Source organism: Tamandua tetradactyla, chromosome 1 (assembly GCF_023851605.1).
Source record: "Tamandua tetradactyla isolate mTamTet1 chromosome 1, mTamTet1.pri, whole genome shotgun sequence".
In the NCBI taxonomy this organism is placed as follows: domain Eukaryota; kingdom Metazoa; phylum Chordata; class Mammalia; order Pilosa; family Myrmecophagidae; genus Tamandua; species Tamandua tetradactyla.
Window position 1 is genome coordinate 17910399 of NC_135327.1, and position 24470 is coordinate 17934868.

Consider the following 24470-nt stretch of genomic DNA (forward strand, 5'->3'; position numbering starts at 1 on the left):
ATACCTGATTTTATTTTTTTATTTTTTGAGGGGTACATGGTTCTGGAATTGAACCTGGGCGTCCTGTATAGAAGGTGAGAAAATCTACTGAACCACCTGTGCATCCCCAACTGATTTTATTTTAAATTTCTAGTTTCAGTTCATTACCATCATTTTCTACATTTTGAATTTATTGACATTTTCTTTTTGGTCTCATTTAGTTAATTTTGGTTAATGTTCCGTGGAGACTTAAAAAAATGGCTTTATCTTGAATTAGAAACAAAGAATATTTTTTTCTGTAATGATTATTTATTAACACTAGTACATATATCCTTGTCAGAATTTGAGTGTAAAAATCAATATTTGACAGTAATTGAAATCATAACTTCCAAGTTGTAGACAGTATAGACTGATACTCTCTTGTGTAACGGAAAATTGTTTTCTGAATGCATGCTAAAATTATGGTCCTTCCATGTATAATTTTTGAGTTAACATTAAAATTTAAAGTTGAAGTTTAAAGTTAAAACTTAAACTGAAAATATATGTAGATATTACAGATAAACTAGAAAAACCTTAAGTATATACCTCATGAAGTTTAAAAACTAATTTTTTTGAAATTCTGTTAAAAGTGGGTTCTTGTATTTAGTGTATACAAAATATTTTTAGTTTGGATCCAAGCATCTGCAAACAGTATGACATGGTATTAATTCATTTAATTTAGCAGATTTAGAAATGAAATTATAGGGGAGTCTCCATAGCTTAAGTGAATTTGGAGTAAGTCCTTGATTTTTCTTCCATTCTCTTTGAATGCTTGCAGATGAGCAGTTTAATATCTAAGAAAAATGTAATCTTTGTAAACTTAATGAAAACTCTATCTTTAACATTCTCTAAAGTTGACTGAATTGACTCAATAACTTGTGGCATTTGCATTGACTGTTTTTTTTTGGTTTGTTTTTTTTTTCACATATATATTTATATTTGAAAGATTAAATGGGAAAAATCATCTCAAAGATTAATGCTCAGTTTTGATAAACAATCAAGTTTTCATACAATTTTCTGATATACAGCAAAAGGTATTAGCCTTTAAAAAATGCACGTTCTTCAGCTTTCTCCTATACTTTTTTATGCCTTATCTTTAAAAACTGAGCACTGGGGCAGGCCATGGTGGCTCAGCAGGTACAGTTCTCACCTGCCATGCCAAAGACTTGGGTTTGATTCCTTGCACCTGCCCATGCGAAAAAAGAAAACGAAAGAAAAAAAACAACTGAGCACTGGATACTTTCAAACTAAGTATTGTTACATGTATGTACATTTTAGGAAGAAACAAAATTCATGATATTTTAGTTAACTCATAGTGTATTTACAAAATGAAAAATACTTATCAAAATACACTTTTCACTGGGAAAAATAAATAAAACAGACAAATGGATCTACACAAAGTAAAAATTAATATTGGCAGATTTCAGTGTGGTACAGTCCATCTCAAAGCATATTTGCTCCTATAACTCCAGAGCTGTTCATCTTCCAAGTTAAGAATCTTAAAAATATTTTAAATTGAGATTTTATTATGCTGATATTTGTTTTTCATTCCACATCATCTTCAGTCAAGCTCTGAGGACTTAAAATTCTCTGACTAATTGTTGGGAGCTTAGTCAGAAGCATCTGGAACACTGGTGGTGGAAGAGTTTGTTGTAATACTTGCAATAACTGCTGTGGCTGTCCACACACAGCAATTGCATTTGTCAAATGGTCCACACCCTTCTCATATTCACCTTGGGCTAGGAACTCTTCACCAAGCTGTATTTCTTCAAGGAATAATTTCTGAACAGCTTCAGCATCTTTAAGGTCAGGTAACTTGAAAAGCCCAGCTCTCTCCTTGGCAAGTTTCTGTTTCTTTCTTCGCTCTCGCAGCCTGTTCTTGAAATTGGGGTCACTCCGTCTCTTGCGGTCGAAGTAAATGCAATACCCGATGAAATGGGCCCCGCAAAAACCGGCAGCGATGGCGCTGTTCCGACCCACCATTTTCTCTCGACGGTGGATTGAGGAGGGTGGCGGCGGCAGCCCGCGAAGTAGCCTTTGGTCGCCAAACCTCGAGCGGGACGGCACCGCTCAAATCTCTGCATTGACTTTTGACTTCTCTTGCAAGGATAGGTCATTTTCTTAATAGCTATATGATATTGTGACTTTATTATTATTATTATTATTTTTAGAATTTTGATTTGGCTGCTATCCTGAAATACTGGCCCTCACAATGCCTGCTTGTTTGGACTTAGAAGATGACCTGGATAAATGATAAAAATTAAGAAAGACATTTTGGTGAGTGAAACCCTGTTTTTTTTCTTTCATGAGAGAAATTGTACATTTACAGATAATTCTTATAGAAAATACAGAGTTATCATATACCCCTTCACATAGGCATTATTCCCTAATATTAACACTTTGCATTAGTGTGTTATTTGAAACTGATGAAGGAATATTATTATAATTATACTATTAACTATACTCCATAGTTTATATTATGGTTCACTGTTTCTATTGTATAGTTCAGCTTTTTGTTTTTTAATTTTTATTCTAGTAGCATATATACAGCTTAAAATTTCCTCTTTTGACCACATTCAGATATATAATTCAATGATGTTAATTACTTTCATAATGTTCTACCACCACTGCCATCCATTACCCCAAACAGAAACTCTGTATCAATTTAGCATTAATTTTGATTCTCTAACCCCATCCTGGCCCCTGGTAACCTCCTAACCCTTTTATTTGAGTATCTGACTCTGTTAATTTGCTCATTCTAATTATTTCATATCAGTGAGATCATAGATTGTTTGTCCATTTGCGTCTGCTTATTTCACTCAACATGATCACTTAAAGGTTCATCCACCTTGTCACATGTATCATTGTATGCGTATACCACATTTTCTTTATCCATTCATTGGTTGATGAAAATTTGGGCCAATTCACTCTTTTAGCCATTGTGAATAATGTGGCTATGAATGTCAGTGTTCAAATATCTTTTCAATTTTCTGTTTTCAGTTCCTTGAGATATATACCTAGAAGTGGGAGCCAGGTCATATAGTAATTCTGTACTAAGTTTTCTGAGGAATTGCCAAACTAATTCCCACAGTGACCATACTATTTTATATTCCTACCAACAATGAACACGTGTTTCTATTTCTCCACATCCTCTCTAACACTTATACTTTTTCATTTTTTTAGTAGTAATCATTCTTGTGGGTGTGACATGGTATCTCATTGTGGTATTGACTTGCATTTCCCTACTGGCTACTGATATTGAGCATCTTCAGTGTGCTTGTTGCATTTGGTTATTTTCTTTGGAGAAATGTCTATGTGAGTCTTTCCCATTTTTTAATTTTGTTATTAAGTGTTAAGATTTATGTACTTGATATTTAAATCCTTGTCAGAAATACTGTTTCCATGTATTTTCTTCAATTCTGTAGGTTGTCTTTACTTCCATGATGGAATCTTTGAGGCACAAAAGTTTTTAATTTTGATTAAGTCCCTTTTATCTAATTTTTCTTTTGTTGATTGTGCTTTGGGTATAAAGTTTAAGAAACCATTGTCTAAACAAAGTCCCTATGAGTTCTTCTGGGAATATTATAGTTTTGCTCTTGTGTTTAGATCTTTGATCCATTTGAGTTAATTTTTATATATGGTGTGAGGTAGGGGCCCATCATCTGTTGAAGAGACTATTCCTTCTCAGTTGAGTGGACTTGGCAGTTTTGTCAAAAATCAGTTGGCTATAAATAGGGGTGGGGAGTATTTTTTAACTCTGAGTTTGTTTCCATTGGTCTGTTTGTTTGTCCTTGTGCCAGTACCGTGGTGTTTTGATTACTGTAGCTTTGTAATAAGTTTTAAAATTGGGAAATGTGGGTCCTCCAACATAATTCTTCTTTTTCAAGATGGTTTTGACTATTTGGGGCCCCTTACTCAGCCATATAAATTTTCTTTAAAATACCAAAAACCACCAAACAAACGCAAACATTCTTAACTTTTGATCGTCTGTCTACATATATAATCAGTAATTCACAATATCATCTATGATGATAGTTGCATATTCATCATCATGATCATTTCTTCAGCCATATAAATTTAATAATTGGATTTTTTATTTTTGCAAAGAAAGTATTGGAATTTTGATTGGAATTGTGTTGAATCTGTAAATCACTTTGGATAGAATTGACATTTTAATGATATTTAGTCTTTAATTTGTGAGCATGGAATGTCCTTCTCCTCATTTAGGTCTTCTTTGATTTTTTTTAGCAATGTTCTGTAGTTTTTCTTGTACAAATCCTTTACTTTCTTGGTTAAATTTATACCTAGATATTTGATTCTTTTAGTTGCTATTGTGAATAAGATGTCATTTCTTGATTTTTCTTTTCAGATTGTTCAGAATTGGTATATAGAAACACTTCTAACTTTTATGTTGGCTTTGTGTGCCACCACTTTGCTGAATTCATTTATTTGTTCTAGTATTGTTGGGATTAGGATTTTCTATTTGTAGGATCATGCCATCTGCAGATAGGGAGGATTTTACTTCTTCCTTATCCCATTTGGATGCCTTTTATTTCTTTTTCTTTCCTAACTGCTCTGGTTAAAACTTGCAGTACAATATTGAATAGTGGTGACAGTGGGCATTGTTGTCCCTTATCCTGAGTGGAAAGCTTTCAGTATTTTACCATTGAGTATGATGTTAGCTGTTATGTTTTCATTTATGCCCTTTATCATGTTAAGGATTTTCCGGTACTCCTAGTTTTCTGAATGTTTTTATCAGAAAGAGAGCTGGGTATTTTGTCAAATGCATTTACTGTGTCAACTGAGATGATCATGTGGGTTTTTCCCCCTTTGTTCTATTAATGTGGTGTATTGCACTAATTGTGTTTCTTGTGTTAAACCACCCTTGCATACCTGGCATAAATCCCACTTGATCATGGTGTAAAATTCTTTTAATGTGCTGTTGGATTTAATTTGCTAGTATTTTGTTGGGGATTTTGCATTTTATTCATGATGGATGTTGGTCTGTAATTTTCTTTTCTTGTGATATCTTTGTCTGGCTTTGGTATTTGTGTAATGCTGGCCTCAAAGAATCAGTTGGGATTCTCTTCCTTTTTTTTGTACAAGTTTGAGCAGGATTGTTGTTAATTCTTCTTGGAATGTTATGGAAAATTCACCACTGAAGTTATCTAGTTCTCAGCTTTTTTTATTGGGAAGTTTTGATTCCTGATTCAATCTTTTTACTTGGTTACTGGCCTTTTGAGAACCTCTAGTTTTGCTTGAGTTGGTATAGGTAGTTTGTTTCTAGGAATTTGTCCATTTTACATAGATTATCTAATTTGTTGGTGCACACTTGTTCATAATAGCCTCTTATAATCCTGTTTATTTATTAGGGGTCTAGGAATTTTTCCATTTCATTTAGTTCGTCACATTTGTTGGTATAGGGGCAGGCAGCATTGGCTCAGTGGCAGAGTTCTTGCCTGCCATGTGGGAGATCAGGTTTGATTCCTGGAGCCTGCCTATGCCAAAAAAAAAAAATTTGTACAGTTGTAGCCTCTTATAATCTTTTTTATTTCCATGAGGTCGGTAGTAATGTTCTGCCTTCCATTCCTGATTTTGGTAATTTGTGTTCCCTCTTCTTTCTTTTTGTGTTCCCTTTTTCTTTCTTTGTCAGACTAGCCAAAGGATTGTCAGGGTTTTTTTATATTTTCTAGGAGCCACCTTTTGGTTTTGCTGATTCTGTTTTTTGTTTTTGCTGCTATTTCATTTATCTCTGCTCTATCTAGTCTTATATTTCTTTACTTCTCCTTGCTTTGTATTTATTTAGTTTGCTCTTCTTTTTCTAGTTCCTCCAGGTAGGAAGTTAAATATCTAATTTGACATATTTCTTCATTTTTTTTTTACATGGGCAGGCGCCGGGAATCGAACCTGGGTCCTCGGGCATGGCAGGCAAGCATTCTTACCTGCTGAGCCACCGTGGCCCGCCCTATTTCTTCATTTTTAATGTAAGCAGTAAGAGCTATAAATTTTCATCTCAGCACTGCCTGTGTTGCATCCCATGAGTTTTGGTCTGTTGTGTTTTTGTTTTCATTTGTCCCAAGATATTTTCCCAATTTCTCTTGTGATTTCTTTTGTGACCATTGGTTGTTTAAAAGTACATTGTGTAATTTCCACATATTGTGTGAATTTTTCTAGTACTCCCTCTGTTATTGATTGTAGCTTCATTCTGTATTGGTCACAGAAGATACATTTATGATTTCAATATTTTTTAATTTATCAAGGCTTATTTTGCAGTTTAACATCGACCTCTCCTGGTGAATGATTCATGTACGCTAGAGAAGAATGTAGATTCTGCTGCTATTGGGTGAAGTGTTCCATTTGTGTCTATTATGTCTACTTGGTTTATAGTATCATTCAAAGCTTCTATTTTCTTATTGGTCTTCTGTCTGGATGGTCTATCTATTACTGAAAGTGTTTTTTTGTAGTCTCTTACTGTTAATGTAGAACCATCTGTTTCTACCTTCAAGTCTGTCAATGCCATAGAATATATGGCTCTTCCTTTAGGCATATATATTCATAATTATGTTTTTTATTGTTGAATTGATCCCTTAATGAGTATATAGTGATCATCTTTGTCCATTGTAACAATTTTGACTTAACATTTATTTTATCTGTTATTAGTGTAGCTACCCCAGCTCTCTTTTGGTTAGTATTTGTATGACAAATATTTTTTCCATCATTTCACTTTCAACATAATTGTGTCTTTGAATCTGTGACTCTCTTCTAAAGAGCATAGAGTTGGGTGATGTTTTTTTAACCCACTCTTCCACTTTCTGCCTTTTGACTGGAGCTTCTCATCCATAAATCTTTAAAGTAACTACTGATAGTTCTGGAATTTCTTCTGCCATTTTGCTATTTGGTGTTTCTAAGTCTAACACCTTTTTTTTTTTTTTGTCCCTCTGTTCTTCCTTTAATGCCTGTTTTTATATTTGTTTGTTTGGTTTTTTGTACCATACCATTCTGTGTCCCTTTTCTTTTTCTTTTTTTTTTTTGTTTGCTTGGACAGGCTCCGGAAATCGAATCCGGGTCTCCAGCAGGCGAGAATTCTGCCACTAAGCCACTATTGCCCGACCCCCTTCTCTTTTCTTTCTGTATGTATTTTTCAGATGTTTTCTTTGTGGTTACAAGGGGCTTAAATATAACATCCTAAATCTATAACAATCATATTTAGTTTGATCCCAATTTAACTTTGGTAGTATATTCATATACTGTTCCTATATGTTTCCATCCCCTCACCCTTTTGTTGTGCCTGTTACAGATTTTATCTTCATACATTGTGTGTCCAAAACCATCGATTTATCATTATTTTTTATGCATTTGCATTTTAGAACTTGTAAAAAGCATAGTAACATATCAGAGAATACACATAGTACAGGCATTTATAATTATCCATATGGTTACCTTTACTAGAGAATTTTATTTCCATGCCTCTTTGATCCATGTCTAGTGTCCTTTCCTTTCAGTCAGAACTTCCATTAGCATTGCTTGTAGGGCAACAAAGTCAGATGTCTTGAGTAGCCGGTGTTAATGTTTGCCTGTCTTTTACTCTATCTGAACCAGTCTCTTTTCCTAGATATTTAAATATATATATATATTTAATTTTATTAATCTTCCTATGACTTGGAAGATGTATACAAGTAAACTTCTAAGCCTTCTGATATTTGGTGGAGTTTTGCCTTGGAGCAGCAGCACATTGCTTATATGCTTCCTTTTCTTTTCTTTTTAAACTTTTAATTACTAAAAATTTCAATCACATATAAAATTATAGTACATTTAAAAGTATAGTATAATGAATACCTATATACCCATGACCTATATTCAGCCATTATTAATATTTTGCCATATTTGGTTAATCTATTTTTTTCTGAATTATTTAAAATGAATTATAGACATAATATTTTTTTAATTAAAAAAATTTTTTTAAACATAACAACATACAAACACACACATTCTTGGTATATAATCAATAACTCACAGTGTCATCACATAGTTATATATTCATCACCAGGATCATTTCTTATAAAATTTGCATCAATTCAGAAAAATAAGTAAAAAGAGAAGCTTATACATACTATATTACTTTACCCCTCACTCTCACTGGTTGCTAGTATTTCCACCTACCCAATATATTTTAGCCTTTGTTTCCCCTATTTTTTTCTATACCCCTTAACACTTCCTTTCATTGATCATTAGCATTTCAGTCTACTAAATTTATTTTAACATTTGTTCCTCCTATTATTTATTTATTTTTAATCCATATGTTTTACTCATCTGTCCATACTGTAGATAAGGAGCATCAGAAACAAAGTTTTCACAATCACACAGTCACACTGCGAAAGCTATGTCATTATACAATCAAGAAACATTGCTACTGGAACACAGCTCTACATTTTCAGGTGCTACTGGAACACAGCTCTACATTTTCAGACACTTCCCTCCAGCCTGTAACTAAAAAGGTGATATCTATGTAATGCATAAGAATAACCTCCAGGATAACCTCTTGACTCTGCTTGAAATCTCTCAGCCATTGACACTTTGTCTCTTTTCTTTCTTCCCCTTTTTGGTCTAGGTTTTCTCAGTCCCTTGATGCTGAGTCCCAGCTCATTCTAGGATTTCTGTCCCATGTTACCAGGAAGGTCCACACCCCTGGGAGTCATGTCCCACATAGAGAGGGGGAGGGCCATGAGTTTGCTTGTGAATTATAGACATAATATTTAACCCTAAATACCTCAGTATGCATCTTTTAAGAAACAGTAGTGATATTGACCAGATAATCACAGCACTATTATCATATATAACAAAATTAGCCATGATTCGTAATGATCCTAAAAAATGTGCTTTACATCTCATTTTTTTCATACCAAGATCCAATAAAGAATCATAAATTGTATAGTGTTGTCTGTTAATCTCTTTTAATTTAGAACAGTTCTTTTTTTAAAAAAATATTTTTATTGTGAAAGCTTTACACACATATAGTCCCTACATGGTGTACAATCAGTGGCTCACAATATCATCACATAGTTGTGTATTCATCGCCATGATCATTTTTAGAACATTTGCATTACTCCAGAAAAAGAAATAAAAAGAAAAAGTCATATATCCTATACCCATTACCCCTTCCCCTCACTGACAGTATTTTAGTCTACCCAGTTTTTTACCCTTTATCCCACCCTATTATTTATTTATTTATCATCCATATTTTTTTTTTATTCATCTGTCCATACCCTGGATAAAAAGAGCATCAGACACAAGGTTTTCACAATCACACAGTCACATTGTAAAAGCTGTATTGTTATACAATCATCTTCAAGAATCAAAGCTATTGGAACATAGCTTAGTACTTTCAGGTACTTTCTTCCAGCCACTCCAATATACCACAAATTAAAAAGGGATATCTATATAATGCATAGGAATAAACTCCAGGAAAACCTCTTGACTCTGTTTGAAATCTCTCAGCCACTGAAACTTTGTCTCATTTTTCTCTTTTCCCTTTTGGTAAAGAAGGCTCTCTCAGTCCCATGATTCTGGGTCCCAGCTCATCCTAGGATTTCTGTCCCATATTGCCAGGAAGGTTTACACCTCTGGGAGTCATATCCAAGTTTACTCATCTGTCCATACAGATGTGTTGCGGGGGGAGGGCAGTGAATTCATATGCTGAGTTGACTTAGAGAGAAAGGCCACATCTGAGCAACAAAAGAGGTTCTCTGGGGATTACTCACAGGCATAATTATAAGTAGGTTTAATTTATCCTTTGCGGGAATAAGTTTCATAAGGTTGAACCCCAAGATCAAGAGCTTAGCGTATTGATTTGGTTGTCCCCACTGCTTGCAGGAATATCAGGAATTCCCCAAATGGGAAAGTTGAATATTTCCTCCTTTCTCCCTAGTCCCCCAAGGGAACTTTGTAAATATTTCTTTATTCACTGCCCAGATTACTCTGGGATATATCGCGGCATCATACTAACTTGGATAGCCAACAAGATCTCACACCCTGTTCAAGATTGCTTGTACTTATGGTGTTCAACTAAACTGATGATACAAGTTATATTAGGTGTAATGCACTACCCCAAATATAAGTTTTGTACCAAATTAACATCTCTCCCTTTGGTCTCACATAGAAGCTGACATTTTATAATATGAACCATATCCTTCTTTACCCTGTATTCCGATTTACCTTAGTCCTATCTAAATCAGATTTCTTCATATCTCTAGTTGAAGTCTAGTCAGTTTTTTGTTTGCTCGTTTTTTTACAGGATAACAAAGGCATTTATCTGGGGTCTTAGAACTGTAATTCAGGGAGCACAGATTCATGTAGCAACTCAAATTGTGTCTTGTCTTGGCAATTCCTGGCAAGGGCTTTTAAAGAAAAAGGAGAGGATTAGATCATTTGTTTGTGGTTAATGAATATTTTGGCTACTCCAGTTGTCCTTCGGTTTAGATAGTGCTTTAACCTGTGATTTGTTTATGGTGTGTGAATGTCCTTAGGTTTTGAGGAACATTGTTGCTTGAGACTGCATACTGTGGCAGTTTGTGGTATTTGCCTGAGATTTGCATAAGAGTAATCTCCAAAATTCTCGAGACTCCATTTTAAATCTTTCAGCTGTAGTAATTCTATTTTATTTTATTTCTTTTTATAACAATGTTGGCTCCCTGTAAGTTTAACACAGTCAGGTTTCCTGAAGCTTATTAACAAAGCTATGCAGTCGAGCTATGTAGTAGTTTGCTAATAGTTAAAAGGGAGCATGTTGTTTTAAACGCTAAACACTAAAACCAGTCAGTAAAGCCAGATGAGGCTGCACAGAAGCAGGGACCAGATGAGAAAATGGAAGATCCATGTCGTCCCCATCTTAAGTTCCATCTACAATACAGCTGTGGGAGTAAAATGGGACAAAATTTAAATTCTCTGCCTCATCTTCCTATGATGAGGGCATGTGGTGAAATTCGCTAGACTAAATGCAAATATTAAGCCACATCACTGTGCACTGTATTATGAATTCTGAAGTCATGTATAACTGAGTTTAAATTTTCTCATTGCATTTCTCTGTCATATAACTTTGGATAAGTTGATCTCTAAGGCTAAACTTTCATAACTTTATCATGGGGATGGGGCAGGAATTGGTAATAGGAGTGCCATTTTGATACTGTGACAGTGAAATGACTGAACAATGCAAGACCCTAATCAGAGTGCCTGGTACATTGTGTCAGTGGTTGATAGTAATCATGATGGTAAATCTTGATGGGGATGTGCTTGTATTCCTCAAGGATTTATCTTCCTTGCTGCTGAATAACTTGAGGCCAGAATATTACATGGCTAACTATCAGTATAAAAAGGCAAAGTTCTGAGAATGCTAACATTGGTAGTTTGTTAAACTCTTCAGACATGTTGAATCATAGTTGACATTATGGATATGCTAATAGGCTTTCTGTTTCTTCAGACATGGAAATACAATAATGAAAAGGTGACATGTTAATATTGCCAGGAACTAACTGTTAGGGCACAAAGGTGGTGGATTATTTTGCCCAGTGCACCCAGATGACCAATTCTTGAGACACCAGGGTTTCAAAGAGAGAAAGAGTTTATTGCTAGGCAAGCATGAAGTAGAATCAGGTGGCTCAAAATTTGTCTCCCTGAACTACAGTAATTCTGATAGTTTTATACCATGGAAAGATCGGCAGGTTTTAGGATAGTAAGCACTATAGCCCCAGATGATGTAATTAGAGATGATCTAATTATTGAACATGTACAGATTGATTTTATGCTTAGTCACAGAAAGTATGTAAGAAAATAGCAGCCGTGATAGATAATAGGCATATTTTTAGTATTATAATGAGGTATAGGTCACTTATAGCTTAAAATCTAAGCTACTGATCATGCCAGGCAGGCCCATTTTGGTTAGATCCCGCTTTGGTTATCAAGATAGCTTTAGACTTGGGATGGGTTACTTCTGGGTTGACCCAAAACCCTTCATTAATAAACATTAAAGACAGTCTTTAGTGACCACTCTAAAGTAAAAAAACTGGATAACTGGGTACAAGTGAAGGTTAGTCACAACGTTTTTACAATCACAGAGGCATAGGATAAAGGCTTTACAATCATGTGCTTTTTAGCCATCTGTATTTGCTCTTCAGAAAAGTACCTATTCATTTCCTCTGTCTATTTTCTAATTGGGTTGTTTGTTCTTTTGTTGGTGAGCTGTATAATTTCTTAATGTACATAGGATATCAAACCTTTATCTCATATGTGGTTTCCAAATATTTTCTCCCATTGAATTGCTGCCTCTTCACCTTTTTAACAAAGTCCTTTGAGGTACAGGAGCTCTTGATCATAAGGAGTTCCCATTTGTGTATTTTTCCTTTCACAGCTTGTGCTTTAGGTATAAAGTTTAAGAAGCTACCTCATATTACTAGATGTTGAAGATGTTTCCCTACACTTGTTTCAGAAAGTTTTATGGTACTGGCTCTAAATATTTACATCCTTGATCCATTTTGAATTAGTTTTTGTATAGGGTATAATGTCGGGGTCCTTTTCATTCTTTTGTTTATTGAAATCCAATTCTCTCATGCCATTTATTGAAAAGACTACTCTGTCCCAATTCAGTGGATTTGGGGGCCTTATCGAACATCAAATGTCCATAAATTTGGTGGTCAATCTTTGCACTCTCGATTCTGTTCCACTGGTCAGTCCTGTCTTTGTGCCAGTATCATCCTGTTTTGACCACTGTGGCTTTATAGTAAGCTTTAAAGTCAGGAAATGATAGACCTCCCAGTTCACTCCTCTTTTTTTTAGGATATCTTTAGCTATTCAGGGTCTGTTTCCCTTCCATGAAGTTGTTTTTTTTTAAATTTTTTAATTGTATAGTATAACATATATACAAAGCAAAGAAATAAAAAGCAATAGTTTTCAAAGCACTGTACAACAGGTAGTTACAGGACACATCCCAGAGTTTGTCGTGGGCTACCATATAATTATCACAGATTTTTCCTTCTAGCTGCTCCAAAATATAGGAGGCTAGAAGGCTCAGATATTTTTTAATCATCACAATTGACTTTTTCTTCTTTTCTTTCTTTTTTTTTTTTGTGAAAAAATAGCATATATACAAAAAAAGCAATAAATTTCAAAGCCAACACCACAATTAGTTGTAGAACATATTTCAGAGATTGACATGGGTTACAATTCCACAATTTTAGGTTTTTACTTCTAGCTGCTCTAAGATACTGGAGTCTAAAAGAGATATCAGTTTAATGATTCAGCGTTTCATATTCATTTGTTAAATCCTATCTTCTCTGTATAACTCCGCCCTTCACTATAAATTTGATAACCAGTTTTTCCAAGTCTTCAGAGTAGGTTGTTGGGATTTTTATTGGTATCACGTTGAATCTGTAGATCAGTTTGGGTAGAATTGACATCTTGACAATATTCAGCCTTCCTGTCCTTGAGCATGGAATGTCTTTCCTTGTATTTAGGTCGTTTTTTATTTTGCTTAGCAAATTTTTTTTTTTTTGTAATTTTCTGTGTATAATCATGACATCCCTGTTTAGGTTTATTCCTAGATACCTAATTCTTCTGGTCACTATTCTGAATGGAATTTTTTCCTTAGTTGTCACCTCAGATAGGTCATTGCTTGGGTATAGAAACATTACTGATTTTTGTACATTAATCTTATATACTGCCACTTTCCTGAATTTGTTTATTAGCTCAAATAGTTTTACTGTAGATTTCTCAGGATTTTCTAAGTATTGAGTCATATCATCTGCAAATAACGAAAGTTTTATTCTTCCCTTCCTATTTGAATGCACTTCATTTCTTTCTCCTAAGTGCTCCAGCTAGTACTTCCTAATACAGTGTTAATAATAGTGGTGACAATGGGCGTCCTTGTCTCATCCCTGGTCTCAAGGGGAAGGCTTTCAGTTCCCCACCATTAAGTATGGTGCTGACTATGGGGGTTTTTCATATATGCCCTTTATGATATTGAAAACGTTTCCTTTGATGCCTTATTTGAAGTGTTTTGATCAAGAAAGGATGCTGGATCTTGTCAAATGCTTTTTCAATCAATCGATATGATCATGTGATTTTTCCCTTTCGATTTGTTAATGTACTGTATTACGTTGATTGATTTTTTTATGGTAAGCCACCCTTGCATTCTTGGTATGAATCCCACTTGATCATGATGTATAATTCTTTTAATGTGGCATTGGATACAATTTGCTAGTATTTTGTTAAGAATTTTCATATCTATGTTCATTAGGGAGATTGGTCTGTAGTTTTCTTTTCTTGTATCATCTTTATCCAGTTTTGGTATTAGAGTGATGTTAGCTTCATAAAATGAGTTATGTAGTGTTCCTTTTTCAGTTTTTTTGGAAGAGTTTGAGCAGGATTGGTGTCAGTTCTTTTCAAAAAGTTTGATTAAATTCTCCTGTGAAGCTGTCAGGTCCTGGGCTTTTTTTATTTTGTGGGAAGATTTTTGATGACTGATTGGATCTCTTGTAACTAGTTTGTTGAGATCTTTTATTTCTTCTCAAGTCAGCGTAGATAATTCATGTGTTTCTAGGAATTTGTCCATTTCATCTAAGTTATCTAATTTGTTGGCATATAGTTGTTCATAATATTCTTTTATGATTTTTAAAATTTTCTTCATGGTCTGTGGTAACAACCCCCCCTCTCATTTCTGATTTTATTTATTTGTGTTGTCTCTCTTTTCTTCCTTTTTAGTCCAGACCATCAATTTTAATTTTCTTTAAGAGCCAGCTTTTAGTTTTGTTGATTCTTTCTATTGTTTTATTGTTCTCCAGTTTGTCTATTTCTGCTTTAGTCCTTATTATTTCTCTTTTTTATTTACTTTGGTGTCAGTTTACTGTTCTTTCTCTAAATTCTCCAGGTAGGCAGTTATAAATCCTCAAGTTTTGCTCATTCTTGTTTTTAAACATAGGCATTTAGGGCAATAAATTTCCCTCTCAGCACTGCCTTTGCTGCATCCCATAAGTTTTCATATGTTATACTCATTATCATTTGTCTCCCGATAGTATCTCCTGATTTCTCTAGCAGTTTCTTCCTTGACCCACTAATAATTTAAGAATGTTGTTTAATCTTCAAATATTTGTGAAAGCAGAAATAGAGGAGGTAATAACAGGACACTATGAACAACTTTATGCTAATAAATACAGCAATGTAGATGAAATGGACAACTTCCTAGAAAGGCATGAACAACCAACTTTGACTCGAGAAGAAATAGACGATCTCAACAAACCAATCACAAGTAAAGAAATTGAATCAGTCATTAAGAAGCTTCCCAAAAAGAAAAGAGCAGGACCAGATGGCTTCACATGTGAATTCTACCAAACAGTCAAGAAAGAATTAGTACCAATTCTGCTCAAACTGTTCAAAAAAATTGAAGAGGAGGGAAAGCTACCTAATTCATTCTATGAAGCCAACATCACCCTCATACCAAAACCAGACAAAGGTATTACAAAAAAAGAAAACTACAGACCAATCTCTCTAATGAATATAGATGCAAAAATCCTCAACAAAATTCTAGCAAATCGAATCCAGCAATGCATTAAAAGAATTATACATCATGACCAAGTAGGATTCATTCCAGGTATGCAAGGATGGTTCAACATGAGAAAATCAATTAATGTAATACACCGTATCAACAAATTGAAGCAGAAAAACCCATGATCATCTCGATTGATGCAGAAAAGGCATTTGACAAAATTCAACATCCTTTCCTGTTGAAAACACTTCAAAGGATACGAATACAAGGGAACTTCCTCAAAATGATAAAGGGAATGTATGAAAAACCCACAGCTAATGTCATCCTCAATGGGGAAAAACTGAAAACTTTCCCTCTAAAATCAGGAACAAGACAAGGATGTCCGCTATCACTATTGTTTTTTAACATTGTGTTGGAAGTTCTAGCCAGAGCAATTAGACAAGAAAAACAAATGCAAGGCATCAAAATTGGAAAGGAAGATGTAAAACTCTCACTGTTTGCAGAAGATATGATACTATATGTCAAAAGCCCTGAAAAATCCATAGCAAAACTACTAGAGCTAATAAACGAGTACAGCAAAGTGTCAGGTTACAAGATCAACACTCAAAACTCTGTAGTGTTTCTATACACTAGTAATGAACAATCTGAGGGGGAAATCAAGAAACGGATTCCATTTACAGTTGCAACCAAAAGAATAAAATATTTAGGAACAAATTTAACTAAAGAGACAAAATACCTATACAAAGAAAACTATAAGAAATTATGAAAAGAAATCACAGAAGACCTAAATAGATGGAAGGGCATACCGTGTTCATGGTTTGGAAGACTAAATATAGTTAAGATGTCAGTTCTACCTAAATTGACTTACAGATTCAATGCAATACCAATCAAAATCCCAACAACTTACTTTTCAGAAATAGAAAAACCAATAAGCAAATTTATCTGGAAGGGCAGGGTGCCCCAAATTGCTAAAAGTATCCTGAGGAAAAAAACGAAGCTGGAGGTCTCACGCTGCCTGACTTTAAGGCATATTATGAAGCTACAGTGGTCAAAACAGCATGGTACTGGCATAAAGATAGATATATTGACCAATGGAATCTAATAGAGTGTTCAGATATAGATCCTCTCATCTATGGACATTAATCGTTGATAAGGCAGTCAAGCCAATTCACCTGGGACAGAACAGTCTCTTCAATAAATGGTGCCTAGAGAACTGAATATCCATATGCAAAAGAATGAAAGAGGACCCATATCTCATACCCTATACAAAAGTTAACTCAAAATAGATCGAAGATCTAAGCATTAGGTCTAAGACCATAAAACAGTTAGAGGAAAATGTAGGGAAATATCTTATAAATCTTATAACTGGAGGCGGTTTTATAGACCTTACACCCAAAGCAAGAACACTGAAGAAAGAAATATAAATGGGAACTCCTCAAAATTAAACACTTTTGTGCATCAAAGAACTTCATCAAGAAAGTAAAAAAACAGCCTACACAATGGGAGACAATATTTGGGAATGACATATCAGATAAAGGTCTAGTATCCAGAATTTATAAAGAGATTGTTCAACTCAACAACGAAAAGACAGCCAATCCAATTACAAAATGGGAAAAAAGACTTGAACAGACACTTCTCAACAACGAAAAGACAGCCAATCCAATTACAAAATGGGAAAAAAGACTTGAACAGACACTTCTCAGAAGAGGAACTACAAATGGCCAAAAGGCACATGAAGAGATGCTCAACTTCCCTGGCCATTAGAGAATTGCAAATCAAAACCACAATGAGATATCATCTCACACCCACCAGAATGACCATTACCAACAAAACAGAAAATGACAAGTGCTGGAGAGGATGTGGAGAAAGAGGCACACTTATTCACTGTTGGTGGGAATGCCAAATGGTGTAACCGCTGTGGAAGGCAGGTTGGCGGTTCCTCAAAAAGCTGAATATAGAATTGCCATATGACCCAGGAATACCATTGCTAGGTGTCTACTCAAAGGACATAAGGGCAAAGACACAAATGGACATTTGCACACCAACGTTTATAGCAGCATTGTTTACAATTGCAAAGAGATGGAAACAGCCAGAATGTCCATCAACAGACAGTTGGCTAAACAAACTGTGATATATACATACGATGGAATATTATGCAGCTGTAAGACAGAATAAAGTTATGAAGTATGTAACAACATGGATGGACCTTGAGAGCATTATGCTGAGTGAGACTAGCCAAAAACAAAAGGACAAATACTGTATGGTCTGACTGATATGAACTGACACTAGTGAATAAACTTGGAATATTTCATTGGTATCAGAGATCATCAGCAGATAGAAATAGGGTAAGATATTGGGTAATTGGAGCTGAAGGGATATAGACTGTGCAACAGGACTGAATGCAAAAACTCAGAAATGGACAGCACAATACTACCTAACTGTAATACAAGTATGTTAAAATGCTGAATGAAGCTGCATGTGAGAATGATAGAGGGAGGAGGGCTGGGGGCATAAATGAAATCAGAAAGAAAGATAGATGTTAAAGATTGAGATGGTATAATCTAAGAATGCCTAGAGTGTATAATAGAGACTAAATGTACAAAATTTAAAAATGTTTTTGCATGAGGAAGAACAAAGGAATGTCATTACTGCAGGGTGTTGAAAATAGATGGTGATTAATATTTTAAAATGTCACCTTATGTGTGAGACTAAGGCAAAAAATATTTATTTCGTACAAAATTTATATTTTGACTAGTGCATTTCCTAATATAACTTATGTAGATAGTTTGATTGAACACCATAAGTACTTGGAGTCTCAGGTAGGACATGAGATATTGTTGGTTTGCCCAGAGTGATGCCCTGATGAATCCCAGAGGGATTCGATCAGTGAGTGGAAAAGTATTTGCAAAGCCCCCTTCGGGGAATGGGGAGAATGGGGAGAAATTCAACTTCCCCAAATTGAATTCTTGATATTCTCACAAGCAGTGTAGACAACCACAGCTATAGGCTGAGTCCCCAGTCTTGGGGTTTGTTCATATGAAACTTAACCCCACAAATAGGTCAAGTCTGCTTAAAATTTAGGCCTAAGAGTCACCCCCAAGAGAGCCTCTTTTGTTGCTCAGATGTGGCCTCTCTCTCCAGCCAACACAACAAGCAATCTCACCACCCTCCCCCGTCTACATGGGATATGACTCCCAGGGGTGTGGACCTTCCTGGCAACGTGGGACGGAAATCCTAGAATGAGCTGAGACTCAGCATCAAGGGATTGAGAAAAACCCTAGAATGAGCTGAAATTCAGCATCAAGGGATTGAGAAAACCCTCTTGACCAAAAGGGGGAAGAGTGAAATGAGGCAAAGTGTCAATGGCTGAGAGATTCCAAACAGAGTCAAGAGGTTATCCTGGAGGTTATTCTTACGCATTGAGTAGATATCACCTTATTATTCAAGATGTAATGGAGAGGCTGAAGGGAACTGCCTGAAAATGTGGGGCTATGTTCCAGTAGCCATGTTTCTTGAGAACGATTGAATAATGATATAGCTTTCACAGTGTGACTGTGTGATTGTGAAAATCTTGTGTCTGATGCTCCTTTTATCTACCTTGTCAGCAAACGAGTAGAACATATGGAATAAAAATAAATAATAGGGGGAACAAATGTTAAAATAAACTTAGTTTGAAATGCTAGTGATCAGTGAAAACGGGGGGTAAGGGGTATGGTAGGTATAATCTTTTTTTTCCCCCTGTTTTCTTTTTCTTCTTTTTTTTTTTTTTTGACATGGGCAGGCACTGGGATTCGAACCCGGGTCCTCGGGCTTGGCAGGCAAGCATTCTTACCTGCTGAGCCACCGTGGCCCGCCCTCTCTGTTTTCTTTTTATTTCTTTTTCTGAATGGATGCAAATGTTCTAAGAAATGATGAATATGCAACTAAGTGATGATATTATGAATTACTGATTATGTTAATGTTATATTTCATTTGTTAATTTTTTAAATTAATAAATAAATTTTAAAAATATTTGTGAAAGCTTTGGTTCTTTGGTGATTATTAATTTACAGCTTTATTCTGTTGTGATCAGAGAAAGTGCTTTGAATACTTTCAGTCTTATTAAATGTATAGAGACTTTGTTTATATCTGAGTGTATGATCTATCCTAGAGTACATCCATGTACACTAGAGAAGAATGTGTATCCTGGTGTTTTGGGATGTCATGATCTATATATGTCTATTATACTAATTCATTTATTTTATTGTTTAGGTTCTCTATTTCCATGTTGATTCTCTGTGTGGTGGTTGTATCTATAGCGGAGAGTGGTGTATCGAAGTCTCCCATTATTACTGTTGATATGTCTATAGCACTCTTCAGTTTTTCCAGTATGTGCCTTATGTACTTTGGAGCTCATGATTGCGAGCATACACATTTATGATTGTTATTTCTTCCTAGTGAATTGTCCCTTTTATTATGTAGTGTCCTTCTTTGTCTCTTACGATGTCTTTACATTTAAAGTCTATTTTGTCTGATATTAGTATAGCTACTCCTGCTTTCTTTTGCTTAGAGCTTGCATAGAAGATCTTTTTCCATCCTTTCACTTTCAATCTGTGTCCTTGAGTCTAAGATGCATCTCTTGTGAGCGACAGCATATATATGGTTTATGTTTTTTGATCCATTCTGTCAGTCTGTATCTCTTAATTGGTGAGTTTAGTCCATTAAACATTCAAATAATTACTGTAAAAGCAGTTCTTAATTCTACCACCTTGTCCTTTAGTTTTTATTTGTCAGATCTGTATTTTATTTTTGTTCTCTCTCTCTTTTCCTTTAAATTACCTTTACTCATATTCAATTCTGTGCCCTCCTCCAGACCTCCCTCTCCTATCTTTTTTTTCTCAGCTGGTAGGGCTCCCCTTAGTATTTCTTGTAGGACCTGGTCTCTTGTTGGTTAGTTCTCTCAGTCTTTCTTTATCTTTGAAGATTTTAATCTCTCTCAATTTTGAAGGATGACTTGGCTGGATAAAGAATTCTTGTTTGAAAGCCTTTCTCATTCAAGATCTTAAAAATATCATACCACTACCTTCTTGCTTCCTGTTGAGTAGTCTGAAATCAGTCTTACATGTTTTCCCTTGTGTGTAGTAGATTACTTTTCTTGTATTGCTTTCAGTATTTTCTGTTTCTCTTCAACACCTGACAATCTGATTAGTATGTGTCTTAGAGTGGGCTTGTTCGGATTTATTCTATTTGGAGTTCACTGGGCCTCTTTGATGTGCATGTTTGTATCTTTTATAAGGATTGGGGTCTTTTCTCGAATTATATCTTCAACTAACTTTCCCAGCCCTCTACTCTTCTCTTCTCCTTGTGGGACACCAATAATTCTTATATTTGTGTGCCTCTTGTTGTCTGTGATTTCCCTAAGATCTTAGTTGCATTTTTTTATCTTTCTTGCCATTTGCTCTTTTGTATGTGATAGTTCTATTCTGTCTTCTAGCTCACTTATTCTTCTTCTGTTTCTTCAAATCTGCTATCACGTGTCTCCAGTATATTTTTTACTTTGCCTACTGTATCTTTCATTGCTGTGAGATCTGTGTCCCGAATTCTTCTTTATGCTCTTCTAGTGTTTTCCTGACATCCTTTATTTCTTTATAAATATCCTTAAGTAGTTCAGTATTCTGTGTCCCCTCTGGAATTTTGATTTGGTCATTTGGCTGGGCCATTTCTGCTTGGAACTTTGTGTGCTTTGTGTTTTTCTGTTGTGTTCTGGGCATTTGATTATCTTAATATGGTTATTATGCAAGTTGGTTTCCTTTCCTCTTCTAAAGTTTTGTTTTTACTTAGTTTCTAAAGTTTTGTTTTTACTTAGTTTTTGCTGAATGTTTCCTTTTGCGCATTTTGTTGGTTATTCTCTGCCAAATCAAGGTCCAGGTCTGATGTAGGGGAGAGTCAATCTAAGGGTCTCTTATAAGGTAGGCCAGAGTGCACAGGTACTCCGTTGACAGAATTAATGACTACCATGCAGGAGACCCAAGGTGGACTCCTAGCCTATGCATATACACACAAAAAGAACAAAAAAGAAAAGAATAAAGAGATAATAATAATAAAGTAAAACAATAAAATAATAAAAATATGAAACACAAAAACAAGAACCACAACAAAATACAACTCTACAGTAGTAGGCACCAGAATCAGAAGGAGACACTCCAGGACATACTGGGAGTGAAGTCAGGCTGGTTCCCACCAGAGGGGGAGAAAATTCAAGAGAAAAACAATAATAGTAATAACAAAAATAATTGAAGTGGAGTAATAAAAAATATGTGAAAAACAGAAAATGAGTAAAATAGAATATGAAATATCTATAAAAGTTTTTTAAAAAATGAAAAGGACAATTATATTACTAATAAAAATGTATAGAAAGAGTATGTTTTTAAAGTGGGGAAAATAAAAAAAGAACATTAAAAAGAAAGAACTTTTTAATGAAATAAAAAATAAAGGCCCAGGCAGATCAGGAATTAGCTTGCCTGCACTTAACCGGTTCTCTGCAGCCATGGTGACCCTCAGGCTCCTCCTCCCTCAAGCTCTCCCCTCCTGGTCTGGTGCAGCCGACTTGCGTTTACCAGATTTGGCCAGCAGATGGCGCGCTGTACTCTCCTTCTCCCTCAGCCCGCGCTCCTGGCTGGAACGGGAGGTTGGCGTGCTTAGCAGGGGAGCTGCTCTGCTACGTGCAGCTGGCCAGCAGGTCTCCACCACGGGACTGGGGAGCCGATTAGGGAGCCAGTCATCCCGTGGGGGGTCAGCTGATAAATTGATCTGCAGCATTGGTGGGCCTGCCAGATACCACGACTGCAGCTGGCTATTCTTGCACCTAATGGGGCGATCACTCCCCCAACTCTGAGACCTGCCCTGCGGTGGCCAGTCATCAGCCTCCAGGCTCCTTGCAGGCACTGCCTGTCAAAACCATGTGGGGAGGTTTCCCCATCCGGCAGCTGTGCAGGCTGGAGCCCTGGAGAGTCAGTTCTTTCCAATCGCACCTTCCCGGTGTACCACAGCCTGTCCAGTGGGAATCCATGTCACACACACACACACACACCCACTCACTGTCCCCCCGTCCAAAACTACCTAAAGACCCTCCTAGACTATTCACACCCAGGACCTGCAGTCTTGGACATTTTCTTCTCAGCTCCCATCTTGTTTCATGGAGCAGGAATTAACTCACTCTATTCCCCTCAGCCATCTTCCCGCCAGTTTTTCAGCTTTTTTAACAGTTGCTGTATGAGCTAATGCTGACTTTCATGACTTCAGAACTCTAACTCTGAGTCTCAGGATTCACATAAATACCCAACGTTTCTGGGAATGACCAGGTTATACACAGATAGCTCAATATCTCAGGATTTAAAAATAACAGTTACAGCTTCTGAATATATGTGACTCCTTTAAGAGTTTACAATCTAGAACTCTTTACAATAGATTCCAACCTGATAACCCATGCTCTCGACTTTAATTCTCTGAATTTGTACATTATAGTTAATCAATGTGAGTGAGGCATGATACTATTTGTCTTTTTGTTTCTGCCGTTTTGTTCAACATATAGTTCTTAAGATTCATTCACCTAGTTGCATGCCCTACAACTTCATTCCTTCTTGCTGCCACTCAGTAGTCTGCTGTGTGTATATACCACAGTTCCCCCTTCCTTCCCTCAGTTGTTGTACCCTTAGGAGACCTCCATCCATTGCGAATCATGGATGCTGCCACATAAACACCAGTGTGCAAATGTCCATTCATGTCCCCACTCTCAGTTCCTACGTATATACCTAGCAACAGGGTTACAGGATCACTTGGCAGCCCCATCCCTAGCCTCCTGTGGAACCACTACACTGCCCTCCTGAGGGGTTCACCTCTCAGCTCCCCTACTAACAGTGAATAGGTAAATCGCTGCCTCCACATTTTCTCTAGTGCTTGTGTAGAAGAGTCTTGCCTACCTTTTTCTTCTTCCATGACCACTTACTTATTGGAGAGACCAAGCAGTTGTCCCATAGAAATCTTACGGTGGATTTTTCCAGTTATTTCTTCATGGTGTTGTTTAAGTTTTTCCTCTATCTCCTGTATTAAGACAATAAAGGCTAAACATTATGCAAGAATATTTCAAAGATAATGCTGTATACTTAATGTTGCACATAATTTCTGGTTATTTCTCTATTAGATGCTAATGTTGATCATGTGGTCAGGTAGTAACAAGCAAATCCTTCCATGGTGAAGGTATTATTTTCCTTTCACCAGCAGCAAATCTCTGTGATGATACTTTGGCATCATGTGACTATCTAGTTCCCTGTCAGTTTTCACATAATGTTTTACCGTTTTCAGTGGTATTTGCTTGAATTAGTTATTTCATTAGGGGGTGCAAAATGGTGATTTTCTAATTATATCATTCTGTTTACATGTAAGTTCACATTCTTCTATAAAGAAGAGCTTTCCTTCAACTGGAGTTTTTGGTGATCCTGAAATACGATTTCTACAGAAGGGCAGTATAAATACTATGCTTCCTTTTAAAAGTTCTCCTGAATGCATATTTGTCCTTAGATTCTTTATAAAAGATGAAAAGAGCCCTAATAGGAAGTGAAACATTAGGTAATCTGGAAATTTATCATGTAAGTGAAAAGGGTAACTGGTGATTAATCTTAGCAAACTCAGAAAAACAGCACGTTATCTCTCCTTGATGACTGTAAGTGAGCAAATGAATTTTCTTGAGCAACCTAAAGTCGGTCTGTTTTCTCTCTCGAAGAGATCACTGAACTTCAGTTTGCATAAAGATTAATCAGTTACTTTGATACTAAGCCCTTTATTAAGGACTAGGTGTTTTTTTTTTTTAATCATTTTATTATAATGAAATACAACATACACACCAAAAAGCAGTATATTTCAAGTACCAAAAAGCAATATATTTCAA

At 35.8% G+C, this 24470-nt stretch overlaps 1 protein-coding gene and 1 pseudogene across 14 annotated transcripts in view; one reads left to right on the forward strand and one right to left on the reverse strand.

Moving 5' to 3' along the window:
* NCOA6 (nuclear receptor coactivator 6) overlaps window positions 1-24470 on the forward strand; it is a 186315-nt gene that overhangs the window by 66740 nt on the left and 95105 nt on the right. For 13 of the 14 annotated variants that reach the window (XM_077170720.1, XM_077170739.1, XM_077170808.1 and 10 more), the window contains one exon: window positions 2190-2295. The exons of the other annotated variant lie outside the window; for it this stretch is intronic. In XM_077170720.1, the coding sequence (XP_077026835.1) occupies window positions 2269-2295 (27 nt within the window). In that variant the 5' untranslated portion in view covers window positions 2190-2268. The remainder of the gene's footprint in view (window positions 1-2189; window positions 2296-24470) is intronic. 14 annotated transcript variants of the gene reach the window in all.
* Window positions 1440-2058, reverse strand: LOC143642395 (mitochondrial import receptor subunit TOM20 homolog pseudogene; annotated as a pseudogene).